We start from the raw sequence: 25,009 nt of genomic DNA on the forward strand, positions 1-25,009 counted from the left end.
CCGCAGATTTTACAGGCTTTTGAAATCATTGCAGTAAAAATATGGAAACATAGGTAGAGTGTAGAAGATTTACATTATGAAATAAAAGCAGCAAGGTTCATATTCTTTATTTTATTGTACACTAAATGTTGGGAACCTTACAAAGTTTTGTGCCATATGTCAGCTTAATAAACTCATCTTAACTTTAACACCATTGTTACTGAATTACCCCAGTATAAACAAATGTGTCACAAACGTAACATGTTTAACGTGTTATAAACAACACCAATAAAATATTTTTAGGAGACTAAAAGCAACATTTAGAACAACCTGGTGCAAAAAATAAGTAGGAAATCTGCTTCTCTTCCAACAGGGGACGAATAGAGGAAGACGCAAGCAAAGGCAAGCATATAAAATACTATTTAAATCATTACAGCAGCAGCTTATAAACAGAACACATGCGGCAATTAAAATAAAAATATGGGTCTCGTTTTTAAGGCATCTGAGTGAAGACATGCACATGAAACCGCATGAGAAATACGATGGGTGGAGTAGAAAAGCATCACGGGGAAAAGTTTAATCTTTGAAGCTACAAAGTGCTGTATGTGTACTTGATTGTCTTCAGGTATGCTCAGCTATCCAGTGTAAAAATGAAGGCTCAGATTAAGTTGCCTGTAATAGTCACATTCAAAGTAAAACAAAAAAACTAAACATTACATCACTTTGGACACACAAAGAAACACTAAGAGCTTCAAACACTGACAAGAAGTAACTTAACATGCAGAAGCAAACAAAGCCTTTTTGTTTCTTGGTTTGTGATATGAAACTACACATCTACCGTACGACGGGAACATAAACGGTACCACAATGTCAGATACTAGCGCTGTAATAAACAGTAATTATTGTAGAGAAAAGTAAAGAAGTTTCTTGAGAACACAAGCTGAAGCACAGTAAGTAGAAATCTGCAGCAGCTGTAAATTCTTCTCAATGTAAAAGAGAAATGAAAGATCGAGAATGATAAAACGTGGCAGCACTGGCGTGATCGTAATCACATCGGAAGGCTCAAAAATGCAGTGTAATGATCACGGCCGCCCGCCTCTGGACTGGACTGCCGAACTGAAAATAAAACCAACTGAGAGGCGCAAATGACTTCACAAAACTGAGGACTTGAATACATTTCCGTCTACATACGAGGCTCGTTATGTGCCAAAATTATGGTCACGTCACGCCGTTTCAATTCAAACATCTTGCTGTTTGACCGCTGTTGTTTGATGCTGTTCTGACTTGTCGTGCTCCCTTTTGTTTTGTTATGTCGTCCTTTTGCGTTGCTGACATCTCGCTGTCGTTTGACAGCCGACAAATGACCCACTGATGGCAAAACTCCAGTTACACAAGCTGTGTTCTGGATTTGGTTTCAGACACAGCTTCAGTGGTTTGTTGACATTTTGAGAATGTGCTGGCTACATGAAATTTTCAGATAATCTTTCTGCACAGTGTTGGAAAGCTCAGCAACACAGCAGGTTTAAAGCTTCAAGTTGAAAAGACACAAGGGAAACATAACTTTGGCACAAGTGGAACCTCATACAAGAAAATGTGTTTATGCTCAAGAGTAAAAACGTTTTGTGGTCTTGTCATGCTAGTAGTCACTGTCATTTAGCAGTTGGAGGTGTGTGGATCGTTCTTGTTCAGGACTCTCATTCAGAGGAGATTTTGCTGTCATAGAAACCGTCCTCGTCCTCAGAGCTTAAAGCAGAGGAGGCCAGAGTTGAGCGATGTGCCTGCTGCGACTTCCGCCTGAGAGAAAGAAAGCAACAGAAAATCCATTCAGACTGACTAACTGTTCAGCTGGTTACTACACAGTGCCACCTAGTGCAAAGAGCATTTATGCACACGAGTCATGTAGAAATCCTCATTATTTCATAGTGACGAAGGACAAGGCCTACTTTAATTCACTCTCCAGCGTTGTCACTTTGGCCTGCAGTGCTTCCTGCAGCTCCCGCTGCTCTTCCAAGTCCCTGAGAACTTTACGGCGGACTCCCTCCAAGCGCTCCACCTCTAACTCGCTCTCGTCGACTTGACGCTTCAAGGCTTTCACGCGCAGCGTCAACTGGGGATGGAGAGGGAGAGGACGGGGGTTAAAGGGGGACAGAGGAGGTGATGCAAGGAAGGAGTAGGGCTGGGGGTTAAAGGCATCAGCATCACTGGATGTGTGGGTTCGTAAGGGAGTGACAACAGCTATGAAGGCTGAGGTAACATATAGGCGGGATGAGAGACGGGAGGTCAGGGAGCATTTTAGCACCCGAGTGAGGTTGGGTTTGGGTCGGGAGGTGTGCAGATGAGATTAGTGATGATGTAAGGAAGCAATTAAATACTGTTTAAACTGAAGCAGCGGTTAAGCAGAAGGAATAGTTCAAACTTTATCTCTGGATAATTCTTACACAGTTATTAAGTTGGTAAAATAGAACAAAGTCAGAGTTTGAAAACTTAAAAATTACATTTCACACAAGAAAACTTAAAAAGTTTAATATTTTTAACTTATTTAGGTTAGTTTGGTGAGCGCTTACATATACAGGATGGAATTATTAGGCTACCATCTTTTTAAGGAAGCTTAGTAAAGAGACTATAAGTTGGAAAATAACTAGCTAGAAAGTCATAAAATCCCCACTAACAGATCTTAAATGGTCTCTGATTAACATACTGTTCAATTTCCTGTTTATTTATTAAAATCAAAACCTGAAGTGTGGAAAAAAGTCACAGGTGTTTTGGTATCAGCTCCTTCTGCTAAACTAACCACCGTTAAACCCATTTTAGGTGGTTAAATCTCATCTTCTCATGCAACCTTTAGCAAGAAACCCAAAATGGGAATCTTTAAATGGTTATATCCCGTTTGAGTATCAGAGCAAAAAGCAAAAAAGAAAGCAAACACTAAAGCCAATGAGCATGCAAATCCTCATATTTACCTGATCTCTCTGCTCAACGTGCTGGCTCCTCTCCTGGTCTAATGTGGCGTTTAGCTCCTTCAGCTTTCTCTCCGTCCGCCTCTGAGAAGCCTGGATCGTGGCCTTCTCTCTGCACGTGGAAATTCAGAATGAACCACGTCATTCTTTGACATTTTGAAATTTTTATTCTTTATGCATTGGCAGTTAAAAACATTTATTCTTCTTCTCAAGTGTTTTAGTGATTGCATAGTGAACGTCATTAATAGTGCTCAAAAATGACCTGTTTAGTCATACCTTTCTTCACTGTGTAGTTTCTCCTCTAACTCTTGAATTTTGGTTTCTAGAAGTGTGATTCCAGCCGAGGGTCGAGGCTGTCCCTCCATGTCTGCCACACGAGACTTTAGTTCCTTCATCTGCAAGCAGAGTGACAGTGTGACAACTAGCAAGCCACACATTTTGTAAGAAGCCATTTTAAAGATCTGTGTACGTGCGCACCTGTCTCTCCAGTGCACTCTTGTCCATTTCCAGGTCATGTCTGGCTGAACGCTCCTGCATGAGCTCTGAACGAAGCTGGTCAACCTGAGAAAAAAAACCCATAATCATATGTAGATAAAGTGAGCAGGTTAAGTTATGAAATGTATATTACAGTGAAATGTCTCCTGCATATTTGCATGTGTATTCAAATGTATGTCGCACCTGATCTCGGCTTCTGCTAATGCGATCGTTCAAAAGCTCCACATTACTCTTCTCCTCATCCAGCTCGATCTCCAGGGTTTTAATTTTATCCTGTGAACACACACACACACACAAAACTAAGTAAATGTGTATTGACGCATATTCACATTTCTCTCAAAGCCACTTGACACCTCGACATCCCGTGCATGACTCCCAAACCACTTGTAACACTTGATCTCCATTTTTTGACCCACCCCTTAATTCCCTCCATAACTCCGGGGTTATAACCTTTGACCTTGAAGCCTTACCTCCAGGCCTCTGACCTCCCGGCCACGGTCAGTGTGCGTGCTCTTTTCTGCTTCGAACTCGCTCTCCAAGTGTTTGAGGCGGTTGTTGAGCAGGTCTCTCTCCAGCTGAGCGCTGTCTCTCTCCTCACTGCACGTCAGCAGCTCCTTCTTCAGACGAGAAACCTGGATAAAAGTATTATTTATGAAATTTTCCATTTTCATGGATTTTTTCTTTCCCCTCTCTCTCTGTTTTTTTTGCCTTCATAACTCCCTCCAGGCTTACCTCAAAGTTTAATGGGTATGGCTGCTCTTTTTAGAATCCGCACTTCTTCACTGTGAGAAACTTAAATGTACCTTCTGCGAATGTGATGTTTCCATAAATTTCTATTTAAAGTTTCAACAGCTTCAGTATCTCACCACATTTTTTCCTCCAAATTCTTTGATCTATTTTATGCCAGCAAAAAAAATATTAGACACTAAAACATAGGCTGGCTAAGAAAACTGAAGACAAATAGCAGTCAATATTTGATGAAAAAATCCACTAAGGCAGGGTTTTAAGGCAGCTTTAAAGTGTGAGTGGTAGCTGAAAGACTTGAAACTGTGATGGTTTTAATTTGAACTGCAGTATAACCTCACATAGAAGCAGATAACTGACTCAAAAATGTGTCTGTGTTACTATTACTGAATGTCCACACTCAGAAACAGACAGACAGACAATCAGGCGGGGATGCTGAGAAGCAAATAGGTTTAAATAGATTAAAATGTGTATACAAGACTTGTTTGATTAAAACACGTGAAAAATATCAACCAATTGGAGGGAGGGAAGATTCACATCCACCAATGAGACGATGGAATCCAGCTCACTCGCTGTTACTTGCTTACACATGTGTCACAGTTCCGTGTCATACTGTAAATTTTGGTATTAATCCAATACCAAATAAATACAGGGTTATACAGGTTATTGCCAAAACCGATAGCGACACAGATGCCGATACTTTTAACCAATTAAGGCAGCTCATGTAGGAGAGAACAGTGTGTTGTGATTTATCAGATGAATCGTTGGTTTAAATCACTATGATTTTTACTTTCCACAATAATTAGTTAACGCAACAAAAGAGACCTTTTAGCTTTTAATTATCGTTTGAAACTGAAATTTTTGGAGACTTGAAATGTAAATGTGTCTGTAAAGAACTTTAGGTCAACTTCTGTTGTTTAAATGTGCTGTAGGTTTCAAATCAAATAGTAACAGTCAACAGGAAAAGGTTCAGACATTTTTTATAGTGAATGTCTGAGGTGTATTTTTTCATTTCCAAACAATAATTTCCTAGATAATTTGCTACATACTGAACTTAGAGGATAGAAACAAAGTATCTATCTGATAGCAATAGCAGCGATCTGCCCACCTCTACTGTGTCAGCTAAGCAGCAGTTGAAGCTACCATCCTGTACATTTCTAGAGCCATCTTTCCTCACCTCTTCTTGCTGGGCCTTCAGGTTGGTCTGAGCCCTCTGCAGCTCGGCCAGCCTGTCTTTACTGCTGCGCTGCGCCTCCAGCAGGTCCTTCCTCGAGCGTTCCCTGTATTCATCAAACTGTATCTGCAGGTTGGTTACCGAGTGACGAGAATCTCCCATCATCAGCTCCACCTGAGAGTGAGACAGAATTAACTTGAGAAAATGACATCTCCATCAGTGTAGACATTCGTCCATCCATAACTCTTTCACACCTCTTTGTTAAGCTTTTCAACCGCTCGATCCAGCTGCCTCTTCTGCTCCTCCAGTTCGCTTTTGCCCCTCCTCAGCGCCTCCCTCTCCATGTCTCGGTCCTCCAACCGTCGGACCAGCTCGTCCCTCTCCTTGCTCAGGCGGGTGGCTCCTCTCTTGGCCTCCTCCAGCTGAGACTTCAGGGAGCGGTTCTCATCCTCCAGGGCTTCCACGGCATCCTCGTCCTCTGGGCTCCGAGGCATGCTGGAGTGAAGCTTTGTCTGGGGAGCATATCAAGCTATGAACACAGCCGATAGACTAAATTGTCTTTTTATTACTCAAATAAACTGTATTACAAGTCAAGACTTGCACTGGGCCAAAAAAAGGAATAAATCCTTGTGTTTATTTTATAATTTGGGCTTGTAATAAGTTATTCAATTTGGTTGGCATACAAAACAAGGAGAATGACAAATAATAAAAAGCTTTCATATTTAAAGCAGAATTAAAATCGAAGTTCTGCACTTGAAGCATTAACGTGACGACTGCACAAAAAGTCCAGTTTGTCTGCATATTTGATAAATTGCTGTGCACTGATTCTGTTTACAGATTTGTGAAAGACTGCTCCACACACAGATTACAGCTCTTTAAACAGCTGGAATACACAGCTGTTCCAGTCAACATACAGCACAATCCACAATGCTCATCTTAAACAAATTTATCCCAGAGGGATTTCTAAGCCTTATGTGCTTAAAGGGGATTTTTTTTTTTTGTGTAATTCTTTTCACATCACTTGGTTGAATATAGTGTCTGTGTGGGAGGACACTTCTTTTGTTCTTGTGCAGTATATGTGTTTACATAATTTTGCGTGTGTGTACAGCTGTGGAGTGTAGCCGCTTTTTGAGCAGTACCATGCGGGCCAGCCTTTCCCTCAGGCAACTGTTTGTTTCTTGGAGCTCCAGGTTGTTGTTGCCGTGGTCCACCACAGTACTTCCTGCACCAGCTGACGACTGTAGACAGGAGTGCATCAAAGCAGAGAGAAGACAGAAACTGAAGCTTTATTTTCCGTGTCGAACATGCTCATTATGCCTACACTTTTCTGTTATTTTTTAAAATCTAAAGAGAAACTTCCATATCTGCATTATTTTTAAACATCAAATGGTGCAGGATTCCTTAATTTTATGCTGTAAGACTCTTGCTTCATTTCTACAATCCAGATGATGCTTCACCTCCTTTGCCTTCTCGAGTGCCTTTTCCAGCTCAGTCTTGTCTTTCTGAAATTGCTCCTTCAACTTGCTGATCTCGGACTGAAGCGCGGCCTCTTTCTCTCCGCTCGCCTTTTTCAGAGCTTGAAGTGCCTCGATTTTCTCGTCCAGCTGACCTCTTTGTTTGTCCAGATCGGTGCGAGCCCTCTTCAGGTCGTTATGGCAACACCGAAGCTCCTAGGGACGGGCAATCAGAGATGGATAATGTGTGTGAGTGAGTGAGAGGAATGTGCCAGGGTGCATAATGTATTAATAAGAGGCATATGAGTGTGAGCATGTCTGTCTGCAGGAAAATTTAAAGAAAAAGAGCAAAAGCCCACACCCACACTGCTGCTGTGACACATTAAAGGAAAAAAAAGAGGGAGTAAAACATACTGTAAAACAAAGGAGATGAGCTCCTGCATTTCACCCACACACTGAGCATAATCTTTGCTGAATTACCTCTGCTAAAGAACGGTTATCATCAGACGCAGACGTTTGTTTCTTCTTGGCAAGCAATGAATCCTGAAGATCCTTTAGCTCACCCTCCAAGTCTTCCTTTTCCAAATGAGATCTTTGCAAGCTATGAAAAGAAAGAGAGTCACTTTATAAACAGCAAGGCCATTAAAAAAATAAATAAATGAAATACACATATGCACACAGCTCGGGTAAAACGCTGCACAAAAACAGCAACCGCAAGCAACAAACAAAGCACAAGGGAGTAAAAGTTACTGTGAAATCACCACAACCACAAAACTCTCAGATTCTAAGATTGCACACGAAACTGCAATTTATCATTTGCTTATTTATTTATTTAAAGGAAGAAGAATTTCATCAGCAAACAGAAAAATTATGAGGATAGTGAGGACGAGCAGGGGAAAGTTGTTTAGTAAAGTTGGCTTCACTGATCTAATGATCGAATCAGACATCATCAGATACAGAATCCACTCTGATGGGAGCCTTACAGGTGAATTTCAGGGAGTGGATCTCAAGTTTTCATTGAAACCAGGCTAAATCTACACTACTCAAACCAAACATAGCAAGACTAATTTTCTCTCTCACGTTTGGCTGCTGGGGTTCGCCTCGTTCCTGCCAAATGAAAAGCCAAGTGAAACATGGCAGGCATTAAAAATAACTCTGGAGAAATATAATATTATTAGACTGAGGCATAGAGAGCTCTTTTCACAGGATGTTGTAAAGTTTTCAGTGAGCAGTGCAGATGATTTGAACCAGTCCCCCATTTGAAATATGAAATGTGACAGTGACAGAGTGTTTCTGATGCATGACCAAAGCTGAAACATGTTCCACCAGCATGCATATTCATGCTTTTTAATATGTTTACAAATATGTCTTTGTTGCTGTTCACTGAGGTGATCGATCATATATGCATTTATGTTAAAGAAGATGCAGGACTTGTGATACTAACTCCTCTTTGGTCATTTGGAGCTCCTGCGTGGTGGCCTCCAGCTCCGTCTTCCACTGCTCTCCCTGATCTCTCCAGCTCTCCAGCTCTTGCTCTAGTGTCAACACGGAGGCGTTCACCCTCTCCCTCTCCTCTTCGATCTGCTCCTGAGACTGAGGCGCACGGAAACGCACACAGAGTTTCATTTTAGAGATGTGAAAGTGAGCGTTTAAAATGCTTTCGGTCCTCACATTCATTTCCTCCTCATTATCGTGACACGTTAAAGCACAGTGATTCAAAAGGAGCTAACGCACTCAAATCTATCACATTTTCTTTTAATTAATTTTTTTTCCTGACAAATGTTCAGCCCGCAGGATTAGAAAAAACAAACAAAAAGAAAACAACAGATCTTTCAGCTCGCACCTTCATCAACAAGCAACCCACGTCTGAAGAATACTACATAAGAAATATCACCGTAATATATCAGGTAAACATGACAGGGTGCTGTACGGTCGGTACTGTGCAGTTGGTGTAAACAGCGATTCAACTGCTTTAATCCTCCGCTCGCCAAATCAATCACCTCATCAAAAGCAACTGCCAGCTTTGTCTGCTTACTTCCTGCTCTCTGGCTGTCTGTTACACTTTTTTATTCTGACACTGCTGCTACTTTCCCCTAAATCTGCATAATGATCTATTTCTGTATATACATATATTCTTCAGATTTCCTCTTCACCACACCCCGCAGCACCCCAGAAACAGTCGGCTGGTGCAAACAGAAACTTTACCAAAAATTCAGCTAGAAAAGTTTTACTCTGCAATCACAAGCAGTAAAATTCTCTTTCTCTAACTCTGCACACCAAGCTCAGTCTGACCTTGTGATACCCTGACTCCTGGTTTGAACACTGACTGCATTAAACCGAATGGCAAGATAAAGCCTGGGTGAATGAGGGGCAGATAAAACATCAAAGCACAAGTTCACATCACCTTAATAATTCATGCAGGACACAAACTACCTGACAGGCATAACCTGATTGTTCTCCCAAGACAATTGTACCAAGAAATTGCGTATGACTGTGATGTCACAAGAAAAAAAAATCCACTCAGTGATCGGAAACAGAGAAACTTTCACTGTGATTGCTGCATTGCAGGTTTTCCTGTAACCAGAGAGTTTATTTCCTTCTTTGTCAACAAGCCCCAAATGCTAACCCTCGTCGTATGGATCCGAAACTAGCGGGAGAATTATGTAAAACAGTAAATCTCTTAGTTGTTATTAGCAAACTGCCTATTTTTAGTCATACATTAACTAAAGAAAGTGACAGTGATTTTATTAATCGTCCTCTAAAAACTCTCAGTGACAGCCTGCCAAGCTTGAACCTTCAGATAATCAAAGACAACAAATGCTAGATCCACTGTAGGCAGCTCCAGTAGTGGGGCACGTCCCTCTCTACCCCCCATAAAGTCACTTGCTCCATTTTCATAACAGATATTGCCTGGACCTGGCACAGAGGGCTCAAGGGAGGAAGAGGCAAATTATCTTATAATCTGTAGTCTCTTGGTGTGACACTGAAGAAGCATCACAAGGAAGATCAAAGTAGAAATGAAATAAAAAAGGACACTGTTTCATATTTTTCACTATGAAAGTACAGACGGAAATGTGCTGATTTTGCTCATTGATAAAGCGAGTGCACATGTTTCTTTTTGTTTCCATCACAGTCAGAGTTTATTGCCTGAAGCATCTATCTTTGTGAAGAAGGTTGACTTTGTGATAAAAGAGGAATGCTTAAACAGTTAATAGTTAACCTATTGTTATTAAACTGGCACTTACTAGTGTGTCATTAACTCTTTGTTTCTAGTGATGTTTCTAGTTTTTAACTAACCAAAATAAAATCTCTCTTCCAGAGCTTGTCAGGCCAGACTACACTCAAGAAATTCAGCCAAAATCATACAGCTGGTGATGCAAAAGTCTTAATTTAGATGTACTTCTAAGGACGCTGATAATCATGCAGAGATCACAGACCTCACATCAAGCAGCTCCAGTATTTCCTGACAAATTTATGATATATATTTTTTTAAAGACAGCCCCTGATGACTCTCAGCTGCAGAGGTTTAATTGCTTTCATCTCTAGTTTCAGTGTTAATCGTTTTCGCAACTAAGACAAGTCTGACATCTGTAGAGTAATCTTCTAAAGGAATTTCATTTTAAGATTTGTTGGAAAAGAAAATGGTGTAATGTGTATTTTTTTGTGGGGAGTGGTAGTGCACTTCAGGAGATCAGTTTGGAAAAATCAGAGCTCCAGCTTCTATATTTTGTGACGTCATATCTGCATATAAACAACAGAGGCATCCACCTGTGTGAACTGCTCCATGGTTTTTCTCAGGTCCTCCATATCCTGGCTGTACTGCTCCCTCAGACTCTCCATCTCTTTGTCGTGGCACTCCACCTCCTCCTTTAGTGCCCCCTTCAGGGCCGTCAACTCCCGCTCTCGCTGGCGTAGCGTATCTTCTAGACGCTGGCGCAGAACGGTGGCCTCAGCCAGCTGGGCCTGCAGAGCGGCCACATCCTGCAGAGAGGAAAAAAAAAAGGCACATTCAGATGGGTGCAATGGTGAGTTTGTTTGTGCATGCGTAACTGTGCAGCGTCCTGACCGTCTGCATCGAGTCTGAATGAGATGAGTTTTCGGAAACCCTCCTCAGTTCTTCCTGAAGCTCAGCTAGCTGATCTTCCAGCATGTGCAGACGTGATTCTTCGATTTCTCTGGCGATACGCTCCTCGGCCAGTCTGAAACACACACACGCAGTCAGTGCTGCAACAGTGAAAATATGCTCCAAAACAGCACAGAAGCAAAAAGTTGGAGCTTTGTTTTAAAACCACACACACTTACTCTTCCTGGGCTTGCTGCAGTTCTTTTTTGAGGCGTTTGATTTGCTCCTGAAGTTCCTCAAGATTCCCTGTTTTGAGGCTTCCATCAGATCCTTCCTTCTGCAGAAAACGAAACACACACACACAAGGAGAAGAAGAGACTAAAGGTAAGACGAGGAGAAAACAGCAAAGGGACAAACACAAAGAGGAAGGCTGGAGCTAGTGCCACTTTCGGCCTCGCAATGCATTATGCACTCTGTATTATCTTAACCTTTGAAAGAAAACCCCTGGCTTGGATTCTTTGCCCTAGTTTCTGACAGTCAGAAAATCTTTGGGAGAACAAGCCCTGCCAGTGCGCTCAGATATCGTCAACACAGACGCTCTCCCCACAGAAGCAGCTCATTCTGACAGGCTGCAGGGGGGAAAAGAGCCAGAGAAGCAGCAAAAAGCTCGCTCTTCGCCCACACCGCTCTGCCGTTCGGAAAGGCCTCCTCCTCAGTGAAAAAGGGGGAATAAGCGCAGCCTGCCTGCCCATGAAACTCCTCTTATCCTCCTACACACTCATTACAAGGACGCACACACGGAGAAGAAAGAGACAAAGCGAGGATCATGGACGGTTCTGCTCCTCGGGGGACTCTTTCACATTTCTGTTACTTATCATTGATTATGAAGATATATTTTGTTTTCACTTTCTTCTCGTCCCCCGCAGGACAGACTGTAGATAATCCCGTTCTGGGACATTGCTCTCTATCCTCACAAAAAGATAATTAAAAGAGGATAAAATAATAAGGGAATAAGTGTAAGCTCTTCTGAGCACTCTGTATGAATTGCATCAGCTATATAATGATGTGTATTAACAATTAAAAAAAAAAAGCCTTTCTTGCTGGGTCTACAGTTCAAAAGTTTAGCAGTGTTGGAGGTATGTATAATGTTAACCCTGCATTTTGTTCAGAACACTAAATAGAATAAAACTTATCTACCAATTTCTTGTTTTTGTCCCTAAAGATGTGGTAGATAAATCTTAATATTTATGTAAAGCTAACCTGAGTAAAAGCAAAATGGAGATTTTGAATGATGCCCGTTTAAAAAAAAAAGAAGCAATTACCCCACTTGTTAAATCATGAATTCATAAATTTTTGGGGAAAACTGAGTTCAGTTTCACATGTCACATCCAGGTCTGATTACTGCCAGACCCGTTGAACCTGCCTGACAAAATCAAGTAGTTTACAAGATCCGAAAAAGCAACAAATCCACGATCTAAAGAAACAGCTGAGAAACAAAGTCAGTGACATCTATCAGTTTGGAAAGGCTCACAAAGCCATTTTTAAAGCTTTGTGACTCCAGTGAACCACGGTGAGAGCCGTTATCTACAAATGGGGAAAAGAGAGAAAAAGCACAGCGTTGAACCTTCACAGGAGCGGCTGGCCTATTAAAATTATTACAAAAGTGTATTGATGACTTATACAGGAGGCCACACAAGAACCCACAACAACATCTAAAGAACTGCTGGATGTTCATGCTTGAAAACCTCCAGTGTGGCCGAATTAAAACAAGAGTAGTGGGCCAAAATTATTACAGTTACAATTACATCACACAGGGCCAGGTAGGCTTGGATAACTCTTCTCCTTTGATAAATGAAATCAACATTTATATAAACATATTTTGTTTTTACTTGGTTTATCTTTGTATAATATTATGTGTCTAATGATCTGAAACATGTAAGTGTGACAAATTTGCAAAAAATACTTTTTTTTTTTTTTTTAAAAGAAATTATTGAAATTATTGAAAGCCAGATGTTGTCCTAATGCTCACGTCCCTGAAAACATTCAAATGCACATCAGTATTCACAGCTGGCATTCAGCCTATGACAGGTTGTCGTCCTGTGATTGTAGAAAGGTCGAAAGAGCGAACGGTTCATATTTGGTTAAATAATAGTAAAAGAAAGAAAGACTTTCTTCTCACACTTGATACATTTCTTGCCTAAATGACCAGATCATTCTTCTGGACTCTAAAACACAGGAAGTATCAACGTAGAAGAAAAAGATTTTTCTCTTTTCAGATTTTAAACCTTTAAGAATTACAGCTGGTACTTACACAGCTTTTTCTTATGTAATGACCTGTATTTATTTTAATGTTGTGGGTTGAAATGATTCATTCGTAATTTCAACATCAGCAAAGGAAAGAAAGTGTTTAAGAACAAGTTTGGGAGGTTCGGGCTATTCGAGCTGTTGACATTTGCAGGAAAAATACATTTGTGATTCAAAAAAGGGCAGATGACGAAATGGATAAACACATCCTGCATTGAGTACAGTGCACTCACTGTATGTTTTTATTTTTGCTGCCTTAATTCTTCATGGCGCTGATTCAACAAGGTGCCGGAAACATTCCTCAGAGACTTTGGTCCATATTGACGTGATAACATCACACAGTTGCTGCAGATTTGCTTGCTTCACTTCCATGATATGAGTCTCCCGTTCCATCACAAATGTGCTGCATTCGATTGAGATCTGGTGACTGTGGAGGCCATTTGAGTACAGTGCACTCACTGTGATATTCAAGAAAACAGTTTGAGATGTGACGTGCTGGAAGCAACCATCAAAAGATGGCACAGTGTGGTCATGAAGGCATGGACGTGGTCAACAACAATACTCATTACACTGTGGTGTTTAAATTATGCTCAGCAGGCACCAAGGGCCTCAAAGTGTGCCAAGAAAATTTTCCACACCATTACACACTCAGCACGAGCTGGTTTATGCCAAACTCTGACCTTACCAGCAGAAATCAGACCAGGCAACATTCTTTTGTCTATTGTTGTCCAGTTTTGGTGAATTGCTGCCTCAGTTTTCTGCTCCTGTCTAACAGGAGTGGCACCTGGTGTGGTATTCTGCTGCAGTAGCACACCTTCATGTTTGGTGTATTCAGAGATGATCTTCTGTGCATACCTTAGTTGCAACAAATGGTCATTTGAGTTACTGTTGCACTGCTATCTGCTTGAAACAGGCTGTCCATTCTCCTATGACCTGTGGCATCAACAAGATATTGTGTTGATGCAGAACTGCAGAACTGCAGCTCACTGGATATTTTCTTTCTTTCTCTGTAAACCCGAGACATGTGTGGGAAAATCCCAGCAGATCAGCAGTTTCTGAAATACGCCAAACAGCAACCTCGCCAAGCTCAAAGTCACTTAAACCACCTTTCTTACTCATTCTTATCCTCAGCTTGAATTTCAGCAGGTCGTCTTGACCATGTCTGCATGCCTAAATGCACAGAGTTGCTGACATGTGACTGGCTGAACAGGTGTTAATAATGAAGTGGCTGCTGAGTGTATCTTCCTGTTAACTTAGTTACCTCGAAGACAAGTAGATTCACCCTTTTCATTGAACGTGGTCTGTCAGTATGAAGTAAAATTCTCTAGAAATGTAAATAAAATTGAATCTTCACTCATTGGTTTAGCAGGTCACAACATGTGAATGTGACCTTTGTGTGTCAACAAACAGACAACAGTTTTCACACTGTACGCAAACAAGCAAGTATACATTAGCAATGTTAGACTCGAGTAAGCCAACACAGACGAAAGGGTGTCAGTGTATAATCTCAACAAGTTTCCCTTTAACAAGCATTAACTGGTAACACCACAGTAAAACACTCAAAACACAGCGCAAGCACTTTGAGAAAGCCACAGACACGAGTGTGCTGACAGTGAAGTGTCACAAAGTCAATACAGCTCAAAATACAAACTTCTCTCGGAAATGTGAAGGGCTAATTATTAGTCAGTTTTAATCTGGACACTGGTTGCATCTCCCTCTGGAAACACAATCATGTATCCCTGCTCTGATCTTATGTTGAGGTTTGATACGGACAAAAACAGCACTTTGCTTTAAAGGCAGAGCTGGAGAATAAATAGCCTTGAAAAAAAAAAAAAAGGAGACTCTTTCATCCTACGGCTTGATGCTGTTTGTGGATTTTTCAGTAGCTGCTGAAGAGCCCGAGATGACTTCTGCTAAAAAGAATAAGCCACTCAAGCCACAGCAATATACTAAAGTGGACAGTGTGGTTAACGTCACAATAAAAGGATATTTTTTTACAACGAGACCCCTCAAAGGAGGCTCTGTCCCATCCAGCGAGCCAACCCCGAGCTGGTGCAGGGTTCCACTCCAACTCAATTATTGATGCCTCTCAATGACTGCGCTCTCACCACACTGAGCTTTCCTCTGCAGGTGCATCGTTGCCAAGAGACAAGATGGGCAAAATAATTCACAGGCAGCCATGGTCACAAGCACAATGAGAAGTACATAACAAGGGATCATACATAATCAAGGGCATGTAATATAAGAAGGTAAGGCCACAAAGGAATCATTTCTGTATGCAGATTTATTCAAAAAGATGCTAATTTAAAGGAGGAAGCGTGTGTGTTCTCATAAGTGTGGAACAATCTGTTTCAAAAAGGCGTAACAAGAAGTGCAAAGCAGCAAACATGGCACCAAGACGGGGAGAGGAATAGTCAGCCTGCTCCTTTTCAAGTTTTTTGGCCTGCCAAAAGAGGATCGAGGAGACAAGATGAATGAAACAGAAACTTCAGGCTGCCAACCATCTGCTAGCTTCACTGCAAGATGAAGGGAGAAACAGCTCCCGTCCCAGAGATGACAATTTGTCTAACCAACATGCTGCATCTACACTAAAAGCTAAATAAATTCCCTTTAATTATATATGTGAATAATGTATTTTTATACTTTCAGCATTAAGATAATTGACTTTTTCTGAGATGTAGGTTAGACATCCCCAAAACAAAACCACAAAATACTGCTGGCACCTCGATGTAAACATAAAAACATTATCCAAGCATTCAAGTGTTGCTGACGTGGTTGGGTTTCTTGAGTTTCACTTCATTGTGTTCATGTGGGAATATGAAAACACTATGGATGGTAGAAAGATGTGTCGTATTTTACTGAGTGTAAACAATGCGTTCATGGGTGTCTCCAGCATGTAACTGCTTTTCTGACTCATGTTATCATGATTACTGTTAAAAATTACTAGAATAAAAGGAAAGGCATACTTCTTCTTCTTCTGGCTGCTCCCTTTAGGAGTGGATCATCTTATGCTAACCCTACCATCCTATTCTGTCACACCAACCCTCTGCATGTTCATCTTCACTACATCCATGAATCTTCTCTTTGACGTCCCCTTTTCCTCCTGCCTGGCAGCTCCATCTTCAGCATCATTTCCCCAAAATATTCACCATCCCTCTTCAACACATGTCCAAACCATCTGTCTCGCTGATACACTCATTTCTAATGTCGTATATATGGATCACTCAAAGTAAAATTCTTAGCATCTTTATCTGCTGCTCTTGAAGCTATCCTTCCATCACAAATTACCCCTGACACTCATCTCCACATACTCCACCCTGCCCGCACTCTCCTCATCACCTCCCTTCTGCGCTGTACGTTGCTTTGCATGGTTGATCCAAGGTGTTGAAACTCATCCACCTTCACTGCCTCTGCTTTTTGCATCTTCTCCTTTCCATCTATCTCCATCTGATTCACACCCATCTATCCTGACTTGACTTTCATTCCTCTTCTCTCCAGTGCATACCTCCACCTCCTTTATACTTTCTCTACACATCACAGTGTTGACTGTGAAGATCACAGTCCAGAGAGACTCCCGCCTGACCTCCCCCTCACCACTGCAAACCTAACTAATGGACAAAATGAGCAAAATCTCTTTTTCTTTTTACAATTTTAAAATCCCACAAAGGCCATGAAGCTAAATCACTTTAGCTAGCATGAACACAAGAGAGCGGTCAAAACAAATCGCCTATGACAATGAGCCTCATTCAGTAACGCCACCCACAGCTGATTGTGGAATATCCAGGAGGGAAGAGATTTCACAAACTGAGTTGTTGCAATGGTGCAGTGGTGATATCCTATAACAGCAGCACACTATTATTCACTGAGTATTTAGAATGACCCGTTCTTTCACAAATGTTTGTAAAGGCAAACTGCATGGATAGATGCATGATTTTATACACCTGTGGCCATGTCCATAGTCCATATAGTTTATACTCTCTGTGGTTAGATAACCCAGGCTGTGTCATACCTTTAAGCTGCCGGTTGTTTCAGCAATGGGGCTGACTTTTGGTTTAAGGAATCCTTCACTGTCACCGATGCTACAAAGGAAACATCAGACACAGAGAATGAAAAAAGTTTACCTTTTGCTAATTTAGAGAGCTACACCTTATTTTTTAATACAATATGACACAGTTAAATGAACGATCTGTTAAAACAAGCCACATAAACAATAGAAGTAGAGCATTTTTTTAAATTTATCATGTAGTTTTAATTACCTGTTTTTCAGGATGTTGAAGCTAGTTTGCTTGATTGGAGTATCTCCCCCACCCATGATCTCTGCACTTTGACTTCTAGGAAGTGTCTCCTTCAAAGAGAGAATCAGTTAAGATAAGAAAATAAACCCAAAACAAACAGCTCAATTCTTGCTAAGAGCTCAGGCTCTGCATCATTATTACTTACAGGCTTTTTTGCTATAGTTGGAGGCGTGCTCTTGGCATTAAACTTCTCTGGTATCTTGAAATTTGACTTGGGAGCCTCGAAAGCTGTCACCTTGGCAACAGATCGAGGGCTCTTTCCGAGGCTGCTACTTGCTGGAGTAGCCTGGCTCTTGAGCTCAATGCTGGAGGAGGTAAACTGGGGTGAAGCGTAGGGATTCGGTGTTGGAGAGGGGAGGGAAACTTCCGGCTCAACAACTTTTCGAGCGTCAAGACTCGTGGACCTTTTCCGCTCTTCAAATCTGAGCCGCTGCCTCGCTCCAGAGCGCCCTCTGGTCTGTTGGGCACTACCCGGTGTTCCACTGTTGAACTTACTGATGAGCTTGTTGATGGGAGCCAGGGAGTTGGTGTCGATTACAGGGACAGGCTCCTCGTCAGTTGATGCTGGAGGTTCGGGGAATGACTGTGACAAAGAATTTGGATTTGGTTTCTTATCACTGTACCTCCCCAAAGAGCCGGTGAAACCAGAGCCAGTTTGGTTTACACCTCTGGGTCCCACGGGGTTAAATTTGACAGGTTTAAGTCCTGCTTCGTTATATGTTCCTTTACTTGTCCAGTCTGTGTTTTTCTCTGTTTCACTAGGTGTCGCTTTGAGTAGGGGTTCAGCTTTCGGCTTCTCTACCTGTTTTTCTCTGCCCATCCCATTCTCCTCCTCGCCCTGTGTCCCTGCTTGACCATCTCCTGGAGGTCTTTTGAGAGGGCTCCCAAAAATTTCCCCATCCTCATCCTCTGCTGGGGAAACAGGGGACTGTGATGAGTTATCAGCAGGTGTGTAGGGATTTAAGAATTCTTTTGGAACTTTATTAATTTTTGGAAGACTGTTGTACGGTGACGGTGTCCCCGAGCTGGAGGTGGGGGTTTTTAACTGAACTCCGTATGAGTCGCCTTTCTCTCCATCCTTCAGGACCACGTAAGGCTGCCCAGAGATTCCCTGAACCCTCACTGCCACACCATATTTGTTGGAAGGAGTCGCCGCACTGTTGTTTCCTCTGGATTTATCAGGATAAACGCCGCCTGTGTCATGGAGGTCTTTGATGAAGCGGATCTGAACGCCATGATCCACCGGCATCTTCCTGTCAGCAGACAGGCTACTCATGCTCACTTCCAGGTTTTTGGTGCAAGCAGCCTGAGCAAACAAGGGGTAAAAAAAGCAGGAATGCAAATCAGGTGATTCAGTGGAACAAGTAACCAGGACATTTATTGCACGAACACGGAAGACTTCCCAGGTGGAGTCATTATGACTGGGCAAAAATATCACATTGCGCGTATATCTTGATGAAACTATCATCTCTTGCTGCTCTACAAGTTGAATTCCTTCTCAGCAAGAACTGTATTGTATTCGTACCATGCCAAATATGCCACTGGGGCACTCAGCACGTCTTTGTACAGGTTGAGGCCTACTTTTTTCCAGAGGGTGTGTCTATTGTAAGAAGGAAAAATACTGCAGGAGGCGTTCTGTATGAGACACCTGGAGGTTTATAGCCTCTTATTTATACAGTCACACTCTGTACAAATGTTAACAAAACAAACACAAGGTACAAAAAGAGGGTCATTCAGTTGATTCCAATTCAGATTATGAGTGCAATGCAACATCTTAATGACTTATCTTCATTTAAAACTTAGAAAAAAAGGTGGAACAAGGACCTACTCAACCCCAGACTCTGTCAGTTAGCACTACAATTTATTTAAAACACAAGTTTTAATATCAAGTTAAAGATCTAATCCACCAGTTTTAACCATTAAGTCTCCACAAACTTCTGTCTGTGATCAGAGTTATTGTAACGGTTCTGCACATCTGAAGAAACTTTCTAGAAAGAGAAATGAATCCTGGTTCGGAGGTTAAAAATGCTGCCACCCTCTTCGTATTTGAGAGGAATATCAGTGAGGGTTAAACAAAAGGATGATATTTGATTCAATATGAGAAAGTGCATGCTTTAACAGAAGCTGTTTTTGAGAGTCTTTCAGCTTTATATGAGTCTATTCATCCTTCTTCCACTTCTCTAATTCAGAGTTGTGGTTGGGCTGGAGCCTATGGCAGCTGTCACAGCATGAAAGGGGGGTACACCACCACCTGCTGCAGGGCTACAACCTTTAATTTATAGAAGTGCAACACTAAATGACTGCAGAAACTTATTTTCAATGTCAAACCAAAGATAATGTGTATATTACAAACTTGACAAAGAGATCCATCGCAGCGCTCAGGATGGTTGGAATTGCAGCTCGACTTTGGGTTTAAAGACTAAATTTAAGTGACTCAGTCAGCCATAATATTAAGAGCACAGCCTAACCAAGTCTACCTTTTACAGTCTGATGAGCTCAAATGACCTCGGCGATGAACGCCATGAGAAGGTGAATACTCCTCCCTTTGTCCAGGCTCCGCGGAGCATAAAACACAAGGGGCTATGCGAGGAATGGGCTCCCCCTCTCCTGCCACCAAACTTCAGAGCAGAGCCACTCAGGCATAGACTGTTTACTTTAATATGCAAGGTTGTGCATACACACATCCACCTGCTGTGCATTCCCCATCTGGTTGTAGTCGAGTGAATAAGCATCGCTCCTCTCACTCTCATTGCAAGCGAAAAAGATGAAATTGCATGTGATCATATTAAAACCCTTCTCTGCCTTCTCCTGCATGTATTCAGGTGCTCCTAACGTTAATTTTAGCTCACCATCATCTCATTTGTCCTCTCGTTTTGATTAAAATGTAACCGTCCTTGACTGCTGGCTACAGTGTAACACGCAGGACCTCGACCGCCAGTGAGGTTAGATTAGCAGATCAAAGGGACTCTGTCTTCCCTTAAAAACATTCTCAGGATTCCGGACGTTCCCTTTCAGCATTGCGCGTGGTTTGCATTTGTATAATAAGAACAGTTTAAAAGAAATTGAGGATAGCATCAACAATAAAGCCTACACATGCGGAAAAACTGCTAGATAAAGTGGGGAATATGGGGCGAGATAAATCAAACATCAAGCAACCAGTTTTTCAGACCATGTTGTGTGTCAAAACAATGGCCTATGCCTGAGCAAAATCTGTGCTTGCTTTTTTTTTTTTTAAAGGGAAGATGCCTATTGTATTATTGCCCAGGCGCTCAGCTCTTACACTGAAATCTCTCAGGTGTATTTATGTTCTCTTGGCTATTTCGGCTTCACACAAAGGCTCAGTTGTTGTACAGCTGTTGTTAACCAGCCAGTAGCTGAGAACTGTTTGGCGACAACTGGTTCACCTCCTCTCATACTCTCTCTGTTTCTCTCATGCACAAGAATTGGCTGTGTCAACAGACACAGGAATGCCACCAAACTGGCCAATCAGCCATCTCTCGTCCCTTTCTCCTCACTCGGCCGGCTCTTCTAATTTTCCTCTGGTGCTGTTCCTGCACCCCAATCAGCTTCATTTTTATTCCACAGTTTCTTTTGTTCACAAGTATGTTAAGGAGACGAGTTTTGATACAACAGTTTGGTGACGTGGCTGAAATCTGTTATCTCTGCACATTAAAATTCCAGCTTCTTTCTTTATTCTTGCAATTCATCAGACAAAAGACGTCTTGTATCGGATTCAGCCACCATCTGCAGTCCAAACACATATCCAAGTACACCAAATAATATTATAGAGCAGGGGTGTCAAACATAAGGCTCGGAATCCAGGATTGGCCCAGCAGAGACTCCAATCCAGCCCAGTGGAGGGCTTTGGAGAATGTGAAGAAAGGGATAGATTTTGAACTTTTAACTGTAGTTTCATTAATTGTACAGCTTTTTCTATGATAAAGGCCTCCCTTTTTGCCATTATTACAACACCAAATAGTTGCACAATAGATAAACAATTAAATGACACTTCCTGTTTTCCAATATCTACTATAGAAACTTTCTATTATAGACAAAAAAAAAAAAATTATTATAAATACAGAAGAGTCTGCAATGAGCTACCAGAACCTTTTCTGCTGTTTTACACGTTTATCATGGAGGAAACAGAGAGATACTGTTGAAATAGAATTTGTTGTTTAGTTAAAAGGAGAGTTTCTCCAGTCATGGGCTATGATGTAAGCTGACATCCCTGAGATATTCAAATCCTAAAAACACTCCAGCCCCACCACACCGACAAAAAACACATTGTGATTTTATTCTGATAGTTTTGCAATATCTTCTCAGTATTTCTCGATTCACACATGGATGGCTTTGTGTGGGTCATAACTTACTTGTAATAAATAATTTACGTTATACAACTAGCCTATGTAAAAATCGCACAAATTAAAACGATTACACTAAGAGAAAAATAATAATTTGATGCCAAAAAACATCAAACTATCTACAGCAGAAGAACTAGTTTTGGGGGCTGTGTGTTGGGAGAAGAAAGGGGCAGTTCTGTGGTCTAAAATAGCAACAACATGGTAATAATATTCCCTCATTAAAGGCGCATGTTTACGCAAACACCTCAAAATGAGCTTGGAGCATAAATTTGAGGTCAGGACTATTTCTGGGGCAATTTATTTTAAGACAAAAATCAAGTAAACACTCGATTTTAGAACAGCTTGTAAACTTTAGTGAGCTGTCATGAGGCTTATCCCACTTTTCCGCCACGTCCGTCTACTCCAAGCGCTACAAAGGTTGCTTTGTATTTCCACGGTACACTTAATTCACAAACCTTGACTCATACGACAAATAATAATTTTGAAGTTTAACCATTAAATGGAACCCGAGCACCTGTGTACTCGTGGATTAATTGCGTCACACCCACCTTTCCGGTCAGTCAGTATCGGTGCGCGTCGAAACCACAGTCTTGTGTTTTTTCCCCTCCCTCTCTCTCCCTTTTCCACGAGCCACTGGGACCACGAGCGGAGCAACAAGATAAACAACCGACGCACCTGCCTCCCAGCGAGACGTCGTCGCAGCCTATTTGTAGCTTTTACCTGCCATAATAATCTCTCATATCCTCTTTACGCAGCGCCGAAGGATCCGATTATAGCCCGCGCATCAGCGCTGTGAGCGCACACCGAGCATGAAAACCCCCTAAAAGAAACCCAACAAACAAAAACGCTTGACAGCATACAATAAAAGGCTTTGTTTTGTTTTTTTTGTTTTGTTTAGCTCATTATCAAGAACAGGAAAAGCCCAACACGAGAGGGCGGCTGCCAAATCCAATCACAAAGCCACAGGTGTCCATCTGCGCAAACCCAAATGTTGTAAAATGCCTCATCAGCAAAACAGATCTCACTCACATTTGGTTTAATTTTTAAAAAGAAAAAAACAACGACAAACACATAGATGGTTATTTTACTGCACCTGTAAAAATGATCCTTATGCTGAATGATCCTCCTCACTTACGGATCTTGCATTTGACAGTCCTTCAAGAAGCAGCAGCAGCAGCGCTGAACAATGCTGGTGGGATGAGAAGGTGCTACTCAGTGAACCGATAACATAGGGGTAACTCTCCCCTGCTACCAGTACAACCTGTTGCCAGAACATCCGATAGTGAGCGTCCCGCCTCAGTGCCGCCTTCATTAGTTGGGAGGAAGACCGAGGGGGAGGAGCCTGCTGCCTGGGCTCCGTCACATCAGGGGTTAATACACTACATCGAGTGTGACCCATTTCATCCATGCATAGGTCTTACGGTAAATAATCTCTTAATCGTGCTGAAAATGGCGTTTGAGTTGGTGGTATTTATATATGTTAATATAGCATATCCAATACAGCTCGCTATCAAAGTTTTTACACAATGCAACTCCATCCTTTGATGTCTGTTTTGTTAAAGATCCTTAAACTCTACTTGCAAAATGTATCCAGGGGTTATCTGGAGAGAGTGACACGGTCTGAATGCAGGATGTTAAATAGGTTCAAAATAAATGTGTATCTGCCAATATGGAACAGTAAAATGCTGAATAGTTGTGATAATTAATTAACATTGTTCATTTTAGACGACCATGTAAAAGCTACACAAATGGTCAAAACAAAGTGGGAAAATATAAAACTGAGATATGATTAAGAAATGTAGCTTCTATATATTTTATTGTTCCTGGTTAGAAAAACTGGTTTTAGAACAAGGGTAACTGTATGAAGCAAATGCTTCAGTTAATAATTTTGGTTCTATTTTATTTTTAAAAGCTCCTTCATAATGTGCATTAATATTATAATAAATGTTATTGCATCTGAACTCCTGCAGGTATAGGTCTGTAAAAAGTACGCTGCTTTCATGAAGTGGTAAGTAGCAGCCAGGTGCCGCTAATCAAATGTGCTTAACTGATCAACAGCAAGTGTAATACATAAACACTGTTCAGATGTGTTAGCATAATGCTGAGTAGAGACATCAACAATGGTCTTAGAGAAGCCAATGTTTCTGCCCATCAGGGTTATAAGGCCATCGCCATACAATTTTAAGTCCATTGTTCTGCACTAAGATTATTCACAAGTGCAAAACATTCAGGACAGCTGCCAGTCTTCCCACGAGCGGATGTGCCAGCAAATTTAACCCATGGTCAGACCAAGAAATCCAGGACAATAAAAACCCCAGGGCCTCGGTTAGAATGTTAAATGACATGATAGTACAATTAGAAAAAGACTGAACAACTATGATTTTTTTGGAAGGGTTGCCAGAAGAAAGGCAAAAAGCAACACAACTTAGGTTTGCAAAGATGGATCGGAACAGACTGCAAGACTTGTGGAACAATGTCCTTTGGACAGATGAGATCAAAGTAGATGTTTGACCATAATTCACTGCATATCAGCACAACTACCTCCTACCAACTGTCAAGCATAGTGCTGGAGGGGTGATGTTTTGGGCTTGCTTTGCAGCCACAGAGTACCCTTCTGTATACCAAAATATTCTACAGCCAAATGTGTTCAACCTAAACTGGGCACACCAGCAAATCTACAACAGAATGGCTGAAAAAGAAAAGAATGATGTTATTTAATTAATGCTGCCAAATGTAGTACAGTTTTTCAGGGGACTACACAGTCCTATGAAAACTGTATAAAGCTAATTATTTCAAATATTAAGATAATTTGCTTTAAACATTTCCCTTTTTATGTATGTAATAATTGGTTCTAACTTGGACTAATTAAAGGAGAAAAATATTTTAAGGAACCTGATTTCATTATTGCTATTTTTCAGAATACTTGCAAATTAGTAAATTAGACATTAAAAGTGTTTTTTGAGTCACAATAGTATTACGAATCAGTTATTCATCCATTAATAAAGGCTTAACAAAATAATGTAATAATCCCAGCTGATGAAACCATTAATAAAGCCACACAAATATTAAAGAAGCACCGTTAACTCGGCATTTACAGCAAACAACATTGTTGCGTTTTCTAATCATTTTAATAGAATGATTAGCAGATAAAAGTTAAAAATGGGAATAAAAACAGACATGGAC

General features: G+C 41.3%; 1 protein-coding gene across 3 annotated transcripts; it reads right to left on the minus strand.

The window, feature by feature from the left end:
* Positions 1-96: 96 nt before the first annotated feature.
* Positions 97-24,908, minus strand: cgnb (cingulin b). 3 transcript variants are annotated; one of them, XM_084919099.1, is made up of 20 exons: positions 22,962-24,908; positions 17,611-18,771; positions 17,427-17,515; positions 17,180-17,249; positions 11,106-11,203; positions 10,870-11,002; positions 10,572-10,784; positions 8,248-8,396; positions 7,284-7,404; positions 6,807-7,019; positions 6,489-6,587; positions 5,604-5,861; positions 5,353-5,523; positions 3,902-4,063; positions 3,615-3,704; positions 3,414-3,497; positions 3,213-3,331; positions 2,940-3,048; positions 1,923-2,086; positions 97-1,773 (listed from the first exon to the last, which is right to left on the minus strand). In XM_084919099.1, the coding sequence occupies exons 1-20, from the start codon at positions 23,232-23,234 to the stop codon at positions 1,674-1,676; spliced, it is 3,876 nt and encodes a 1,291-aa protein (XP_084775225.1). In that variant the 5' UTR covers positions 23,235-24,908; the 3' UTR covers positions 97-1,673. The 3 variants fall into 3 exon arrangements, with proteins under 3 accessions (XP_084775225.1, XP_084775223.1, XP_084775224.1); XM_084919097.1 differs by having other exon boundaries at positions 22,920-23,034; XM_084919098.1 differs by lacking the exon at positions 22,962-24,908 and adding an exon at positions 22,375-22,903.
* Between the last annotated feature and the right edge of the window lie 101 nt (positions 24,909-25,009).

Source organism: Perissodus microlepis, chromosome 22 (genome assembly GCF_051167445.1).
Source record: "Perissodus microlepis isolate ML-2025 ecotype Zambia chromosome 22, ASM5116744v1, whole genome shotgun sequence".
In the NCBI taxonomy this organism is placed as follows: domain Eukaryota; kingdom Metazoa; phylum Chordata; class Actinopteri; order Cichliformes; family Cichlidae; genus Perissodus; species Perissodus microlepis.